This window comes from Ixodes scapularis, unplaced genomic scaffold (genome assembly GCF_016920785.2).
Source record: "Ixodes scapularis isolate PalLabHiFi unplaced genomic scaffold, ASM1692078v2 PGA_scaffold3__209_contigs__length_174095766, whole genome shotgun sequence".
Taxonomy (NCBI): Eukaryota; Metazoa; Arthropoda; class Arachnida; order Ixodida; family Ixodidae; genus Ixodes; species Ixodes scapularis.
Genome location: NW_024609868.1, coordinates 12,579,622 through 12,588,417, shown reverse-complemented (window position 1 = coordinate 12,588,417; position 8,796 = coordinate 12,579,622). Strand labels below are relative to the sequence as shown.

The 8,796-nt window shown below is 47.0% G+C and overlaps 1 protein-coding gene across 1 annotated transcript; it reads left to right on the top strand.

Annotated features, from left to right (window-relative positions):
• The first annotated feature begins 936 nt into the window (after positions 1-936).
• LOC120841257 lies at positions 937-3,539 on the top strand. Its single transcript, XM_040212113.1, has 2 exons — positions 937-2,647; positions 2,707-3,539. The coding sequence occupies exons 1-2, from the start codon at positions 937-939 to the stop codon at positions 3,537-3,539; spliced, it is 2,544 nt and encodes an 847-aa protein (XP_040068047.1).
• Positions 3,540-8,796: the final 5,257 nt, after the last annotated feature.

Sequence of the window (8,796 nt, the reverse complement as noted above, 5' to 3'; positions counted from 1 at the left end):
ACCAAGCGCTCCTGAAAACAAGACAGCACCAAGACCTTCAGCCACACAAGGACGGACTGAAAGGGAGACAATTTCTGACCTGTATATTTGTGTATAGCTAGAACGTTTCTTATTTTTTTGTTAATTTTTTTTAATATATATATATATATCTTGATCAAACCTCACGGTGTGACTGAATTCCTCCTTCGGCGGTTTGACCTGAACCTATAACATCACAATTTGGCGAGCCTGCCAGGATACAAACCGCAGAGTGAGGAAAACCAGTTGTACCGGTGAACAGTTCCCAACAAGTTTGAAATGGATTTTGAAAAGATTATGGCTTTGGGAAGCTCCTTCGGACTAACAAAAGAGGAAGCGTTGCATCTTCTGGAGGAGGAAAGAAATCGTGAGAGAGAGGAGAGAGTGCACGCTAGAAAAGATTCCAAACTCGAACATGAGAGGGAACAGCAGAAGGCTGAGAGGGAGAGGGAGGACGCCAGACTGAAAGCGGCACATGATATCGCTATGATAGAGCTTAAGATCAAGCTCGCGGAAACAGAACGCGCCGGTGGAGCGATAACAGACGGAGGGAGCGAAGGTCAGTCAAGAGGACGAGCGTGCTTGAAGAAATTGATGCCGCCCTTTGACGAGAAACGCGATGACTTAGATGCCTACCTGCATAGATTTGAGAGGATTGCGGTAGGACAAGGATGAGCGAAGGAGGAATGGGCGACGTCCCTTAGTCTTTGCCTGGTGGGTGAAGCTTTAACCGCATTCGGGAGGATGACTGCAGCTGACTCCCTAGACTATGAGAAGGTTAAGATCACCTTGCTCCAACGATTCAGACTAACTGCAGACGGTTTTAGAGAAAAGTTCAGACGAAGCAAGCCGGAGGAGGCAGAAACTGGACGACAATTCTGTACCGGATTGAGTAATTATTTTAATAGGTGGCTCGAAATGGCGCAGACAGAGAAGACGTTCGAGGCAGTGAGGGACAGGGTGATTGCCGAACAGTTCCTTAGTTGCTGTCACCCTAAGCTGGCCATTTTTCTAAAAGAACGTAACGTGAACGCAGCGCAAGAAATGGCAGAGCTAGCTGACCAGTACCCGGAAGCCCAGGGAAAATGCAGTCTGGGTGCTATGAAAGATGGGGGTTGTACAACAGTGAGACCAGACGGCGAGAACAGTAAGGGTACTGGACAAACGGGAGGAACCCGAAGACCATCGCCTAGATGCTTTCTGTGCACTAAGGTTGGGCATAAGGCAACTGACTGCAGAAGCGGATATAGACAAAATCAGGCAGGAGTACGATGCTGGGAGTGCGGCAAAATGGGACACAAAGCTGGGCAGTGCGCCAATCACTCACAGAACAAAGCAGCGAGTGTCCTGGATAAAAGACAGAAGGCATTAAAGAGGGGCAACAAAGAACAGCAGGGAGCGATAACAAATACAAGATTTGAACAGGTTACTGATGCTGACTTAGTACACAATATCGACATAATGATGCCGGTGGTCGAAGAGAGGTTACATGATATTAAGATATCAGTGCTGAGGGATAGTGGAACCAACACAGTACTAGTAAGAAAAAGGCTGGTACGAAGTGAGGAGTTCACAGGGACGTCCACTGGGGTTATCCTGGTTGACGGCACCATGAGGGATTTGCCTGAAGCGATAATCAACATAGATACACCTTATTACACGGGGGAAGTACGTGCCAAATGCGTAGAAGAACCGCTGTATGACCTCATACTGGGTAACATCCCAGGGGCTAGAAAAGTGGACTGCCCGGATTCAGGGTGGGGCACAAGTACGAAGAAAATGCGTCACCAGGGAGATGAAGTGTTTGGCGAAACGCCGTCTAATTCATTGAACGGCGTTACATCACACGCTGAGAACGACCGACTACTGCAAGAAATCGGGGAAAAGGAGGCGTTGAATGCAGAGCAGATTCATCACGAGGTGTCATTTGCAGCAGGAGCAAAAAGAACGGACAAAAGTGAAGAGAAACAATTGCCCCAGCCCAAGGCGCCGGTTATAGAGCTGCTAGAAGTCACAGCTCTTCAATTAACGGGGCAGCAAAAGTCGGATGAGACTCTGCAGAGCTGTTTTAGAAGTCTGAATAAACGAGTGCGGAAATGGAGATGTGACGTAACAGCGGAATACGTCGTGAAGGATGATTTGTTGTTCCGCCGAGTCGAATTCAGCGACGGGAACGTGAGACACCAACTCATTGTACCAACGGTATTTAGAAAGACTGTAATGGAATTGGCTCACGATGGAATAATTTCGGGCCATCAGGGGGTAAAGAGCACGGTCGCTAGGGTAGCGGAAGAATTCTTTTGGCCTGGTATGCAAGGCGACGTGAAACGTTACATACGGTCTTGTGATGTGTGCCAACGCACTATACCAAAAGGCACCGTGAAAAAAGCCCCAATGATTAGTATGCCCATAATTGAAGAACCCTTCCATCGGGTAGCGATAGATATCATTGGACCAATAACCCCGAAGCCCAGCAAGGGAAACCGATATATCTTGACAATGGCTGATGTAGCCACGATGTACCCGGACGCTGTGGCATTGAAAACCATTGATACCCCGCAGGTGGTAGAAGCCCTAGTCGAGATGTTCTCCCGGTACGGAGTACCTAAGGAGATTCTGAGTGATCGAGGTACGAACTTCACTTCCAATCTTATGAAATAGATAGGACGGCTATTATCCTTTCGGCAGTTGTTAACTACGCCTATCACCCAATGTGTAATGGGCTCGTAGAGAGATTTATTGGTACCATCAAGCAAATGATGAAGCGAATGAGCCAAGAACGACCCACGGACTGGGATAGGTATATCCCGGCACTCCTCTTTGCCTATAGAGGAGTACCACAAGCGTCGCTAGGATTCGCACCATTTGAGATGTTGTACGGGCGAAATGTGAGAGGTCCTTTGACCATCCTTAAGGAGCTGTGGTCCAATAAAAGCTTAAACCAGGAGTTAAAAACATCATACGGATACGTGATCGAACTCAAGGACAAACTGAAGAAAATATGTGAAGTGGCGCATGAGATCATGGCAGAGGCGCAAACAAAACAGAAAAGGTTCTACGACCGGAAGAGCCAGGCTCGAAGGTTCGAGCCAGGCGACAGAGTGCTCATACTGCTACCCAGTGACCACAACAAACTAACCATGCAGTGGAAGGGACCGTACGAAGTTGCGAGGCGAAAAGGCGATTTAAACTACGAACTGCTGGTTGGCGACAAAAGAAAAACGTTTCACATAAACATGTTACAAAAATATGTAGGTCGCGAAACTAAGAATGAAAGTTGTGGGGTGATGGTGGTCCAGGATGAGGTTGAAGACTTAGGGGAGATCACGACGCCCAGTCTAAAAAGGCAACAGGGTGCGCAGGATGTGGTCATCAATCCTAAATTAAGCCAAAAGCAAAAGGAAGATCTTGCTGACGCGATCGGGGAGTTTGAAGATATATTCTTTGACGTACCGGGCAGAACAAATGCATTGCAATGCAAACTTCGATTGATGACAGAAGAGCCGGTGTTTGTAAGGTAGTATCCGTTGCCTTTTGCCATCCAGGACGAGGTGGAAGAAGAAGTGGAAGAGATTCTAAGATTAGGCATCATCGAACGATCCACGTCCGCCTACAACGCACCCATAATAATGGTAAAAAAGCCTGATGGCTCTAATAGGCTTTGTGTGGACTTTCGGCGATTGAACGCAGTCTTAGTAGCTGACGCTGAACCTATACCAAGGTCGGACGTAGTGTTTGCAAGAGTCGGGCAAAAAAAAAAATATTTTTCTAAATTGGATCTAGCAAAGGGGTATTGGCAGATACCGATGGAAGAATCAGCCAAAGAAAAGACTGCCTTCTCTACAAGAACGGGCCTTTACCAATTCCGGTTTATGCCTTTCGGACTGAAGACGGCTGCTGCAGTGTTTACCAAGTTGATGAGGTCCATCCTGGAGGGGGTGCCCAATGTACATCATTACATTGACGACATTTTGGTGGCCACTGACTCGTGGGAAGACCACTGCCAAATATTACGGCAAATTTTTGAATGTCTCAAGAGGAATCATCTCACGGTTAAGCCAAACAAATGTGAGGTTGGGTTTGACGCGATAACATTTTTAGGTCACAAGCTTGGTATGGGCCAAATCGCACCGAAGAGGGAAATAATAGAAAAGATTCAACAAGCATCGGCGCCAAAGACAAAAAAACAGGTGTGAGCCTTTCTAATTCTTACAGGGTATTATAGAGAGTTTATACCCCGTTATGCAGAGATAGCAGCCCCACTTACTAACCTCACAAGGAAGGGACAAAGTAACACAGTAGAATGGTGCTCTGAACATGACACAAGCTTCAAAGAGCTTAAAAGAAGGCTGGCAGAACCACCCATTTTGTTAGCGCCCGATGTGTCTAAGCAATTTGTCCTGCGTACGGATGCATCAGACGAAGCTTTGGGAGCAGTGTTGTTGCAAGAGCACGAGGGCATGCTGCACCCAGTGTTATATGGCAGTAGAAAACTTAGCGCGAGCGAAAAGAACTTCGCGGCTATAGAACGTGAATGCCTCGCACTCGTGTGGGCAATTGGTAAATACGCTATATACCTGTACGGAAAGGAATTCGCAGTTGAGACGGACCATCAACCGCTAGAATATTTGAATAAGACGAAGCTCAACAACGCGAAGGTAATGAGGTGGAGTTTATCTCTGCAAGAGTTTACATTTAGGATAAAGTATATAAAAGGCAAAGACAATATCGGGGCGGACTACTTGAGCAGAGTTTGATCGACAAAAAGGGGTAGGGAGGAAAAAATTTTTTGTAGATATGATAATACTTATACGCATGATGGAAGTATACCGTGATACAGTAACCGATAGAAGTGCTTTAGCGGCGGCAGTGAAATGCAGCTGATGTGCTGGTGTACCTGAAATTGTGAACTGGGTGCGGACCAGATATAAAACGTTCAGGGTGTGAAAGTGATGCGCAAACTGGTGAATCAACACAGGGACGTAAACAAAAGAAAAGGGGGATGATGCATCAACGTGGTGTAGAAATTTAGTACGACTAAATTCTGGAGGAGGGGGTAAATGTCGTGCTACAACAGAAAAAAATGGAGTAGAAGAGGAAAACGTCGAGGGAGCAGGCCGGAAGAGAAGGGAGCGAAAAAGAGGAAGAAGAGGGGTTCTTGTTCGGCGGTAACCCGACCAGGTGGAAGCACACCCGGCAACGTCCCGAGGGTGCTACTGTCGGGTGAAACATCAGCTTGGCGGTGTGCAACCAAAGCGGCAACATCCGACATGAACGAGGCATTCGGCAACGATCCGAAGTAGCCGCTGGTGGGAAAGATTATCGACTTCGGCGGTGTCCCGGAGCAGAACATCCCAGACCAGCCTCAAGGAACACCCAAGAAACATCACTGGGAACGACTTCGGCGGTGTCCCGGAGCAGAGCATCCCAGACCATCATCAAGGAACATCACTCACCAACAACCAAGCGCTGCTGGAAACAAGACAGCACCAAGACATTCAGCCACTGAAGGACGGACTGAAAGTGAGACAATTTCTGACCTGTATATTTGTGTATAGCTAGAACGTTTCTCATTTTTTTGTTAATTTTTTGTTTAAATATATATATATATCTTGATCAAACCTCACGGTGTGACTGAATTCCTCCTTCGGCGGTTTGACCTGAACCTATAACATCACATCGATGTATGCATACTTATTGCTTGCTGCAGCATGTTGATTCGTACACAAGCAAGATCCTCTGGCTTCGCAGCGTCGAGATTCCCAGCACTGGCTCGTCCACGTACCTCGAAACGATAACAGCAAGGCTCAAGCACAAAAATACAACAAGTATATGCGTTAAAACAAGCTATACGTCTCGGGCTTGTGCTAAAGCTTCGAGGTCTGGCCATTTAGGTTGGTTTAGAGAAAACAAATGACGCACTCGGGACCAGAAAATATGAGATAACGGCCGTTTATAGTCCACGCTACGTGTATTATCTCTTGTCGAGGTGTCGATCGAAACCGAAACCATGCAACACTCCTCCCTGGCCAACTAGTACCCAAAGTGCAACGCGCGCCGTGTTGCGTGCACGGACTTATGGAAGTAGTCCCCGCTAAATTTAGCGGGGAAAATGCCGTCATATGACTTTGTGTCACGTCACCTATGAACAAATTCGATATCTCTGCTAGATTTAGCGAGAAAATTGACGTCACGTTACCTCAACTACAATTCGATTTCCCGCTCAATTGAGCGGGGAATGGAACTGCTGCTTAGGCCACTTGGCATCAATTCTTCAGCTAATTTTAGCGGAGCAGCTGAGGAAGGAGGGAAGGGTATGGAAGAGGAGGAGGGGAGGGTACGCAGCAGAAGGAGGGGAATGTACACCCGCCAGCAATATGACGGTGAACACCTTACCTGGTTCCTAGCATGTTTTACGGCTCTCTAAAGCTATATTAACTCTCAACGTCTAAAATATTACGTGGCTTGGGGTCTAAACTTTGTGTTCTAGCCCTCTTCTGGAACAGAGCTTGTTCCGAAACTTGCAGGAGCGTCAAAAACAAGGAGTGTGCTGTTCACCTTATATCGCTCACGGGTGTACGGAGGAGGTGGAGAGAAAAGGAGATTGAGGAGAGAGGAGAAGGATGCAAGGAGGAGGAGGGGGACAGGAGGATAATGTGGAAAGGAGGACGAGAGGAGAGGAGAAGGATGAGGAAGGGAGGGTGGGACGAGGAGCTGAGGAGGAGGGGAAGAGTACGGGAGGAGAAGAGGATACGAAAGAGGAGGAGGGGAATACCTTCTCCTCCGTACCTTCCCCGGCTCCTCCTCGAGAGCTGCGCTCTAATTTCGCGTTACAGAGTTTTGTTAACCTCTATCATTTTTTTCGTGTCGCGGTTAGCAAGAGCGGAACGCTCGTAACATACGTTCTAATTTATTTTTCTTTTCGTCTATGTGTCCTCCCTATGTATCCTCTCTTTACTTCTGAATTTTTTTGTTATTAAATAGTGTTCGTAGAGCCAGGCACGACTCGCTCTCAATTCCTACCGCCTCTCAGGACGTCCATCGCCAAGGTGTGGCCCTAGCACCTGGATAGCGGTATAATTCAAATTTCAAGTTCGTTTGTTTATGGGATCTTTTCCACCCGAACCTGCGACAATGGACCATAAAATATCTCTGGTGGTCGTTTTGATCGCGATGTGACGAAGTTGGATCTGTGCGTCTTTGTGCAGCAGACTGTGCTGATTGAACAGGTGATTACGTTTTTCCAGAGGCTGGGAAATTTGTGTGCTGCTGAAGGACTACATTCACGTTTGCTCTGTTTGCTATCTTCTTTATATCATGGGATAGATTGTGCGCATATGGCACGACCACCAATATAGTTTTCCTGTCTGGCTATTTATGCGCCGCTACCTAGCTTTATTTCTCCGAGGATAAGCTTTGTTACCGACGTCAATACGGGAAGAGGACACCTAGCGGACCTTAGCCTTGATACTTGCCCGTCTGAGCCCGCCTTCGCTGAATGTAAGCATGAATTGGTAATAGAGTTCTTAAGGCATGACCTCACAATGCCTCTCTTTACTCGCTTGGAATGTGCAGAGTTAAGGGGTAGGTGCGAGGTTTACTGAGCACATGAGCAGGCGCGGACAATACGAAGAAGCGAAAATATACATGTTGGGGATGACACGAGCAGGCGCGGAGGATTCCAAGGAGTGGGTACCCCGTGGGTTCGTTATCTGTTGTGTTTCTCCCCGCGCCTGGTCGTCGGCGACATGTTAATGGGAGTGGGGACGAGAGCGGGACGCGTCCCCCGCACTTCGGAATGTGCGTCGCCCGTTCGTAACCTCGGACAGGGACCGCTCGAACGCTCTGGTCAAACCTTGTCGGCTTTACCCCAGCACCGGACCCACTGAAGGACAGGGTTGAGACTTGCCTTTCCTGCCTTTCTTAAACAGTCAATGGCTGTAAGCAAGTGTATTCATAACTTTCTTCAGCCTTGCCGGGTTAAATATACTTACTGCACCTTACAAAAAAAAATTGTACATGTGGCCAAAGCATCCCCAATTTTGTTTTTTTAGATAGAAAATGAAGTGTGGCTTTGGCTCCGGCACCTTTCGTATATATTAACGGCTAAGAGCAGCGTGAACATACCGACAAATCAAATTTAAAATTAGGAATCTTTTTCTTGCCGATTTGGGGGGTTTCGCAGGCTGCAAAAAACAGGCCCGGGACAGGCTGGATAAGTCGACGAGTTGGTAGGTATGAATCTTGAAACAACGCGCCAAAACACGGACGTAGAGAGATAGAGAGAGACTGAACGACACGAACATCCTTGCGTCGGCCAATCTTTCTATCTTCGTCCCTGTATATACTTCGCTTGATCCTAAGTCCAGACTCAGCCAATGCTACGAGCTGCTGGTGCTCGTCGTTTTCCTCTACGTGTTCTAAACAAGACAACAAAAATAAACAAGGAAGTCCTAATCACTTGCGCTTTTGATGCTGCTTCATTAATATTATTACATCGTAGAGTCGGCTGCTTCTGGAGGTAAGTTGAAACGTAGTACAGTCGCGCTGTTCAAAATCAATACAAAATACAGGCTAATTACAGTCAACAATAATGTATTTGAGGTAAAAAATTCAATACCTAAGTGTCGTTGTTTTGTAATGAAAAATTTCAAGTCACTAGTTGTGTTGTTTTCAGAGAATTCGTATTCGTTCCTCGAAGTTCATTTTCTTTAAAAAATAAACAACGCTTGGCTTTCGCAAGGTTCGTCGGGGGGATCGTACCAACGACTGAGTTGT

What these genes read in the sequence shown, in the direction of transcription:
- LOC120841257 (XM_040212113.1), top strand. Translation starts at nt 937, where the DNA reads ATGGCGCAGACAGAGAAGACGTTCGAGGCAGTGAGGGACAGGGTGATT. An exon ending in GGAGATTCTGAGTGATCGAG is followed by an intron (nt 2,648 to 2,706) that starts GTACGAACTTCA and finishes TCCTTTCGGCAG; the next exon opens with TTGTTAACTACGCCTATCAC.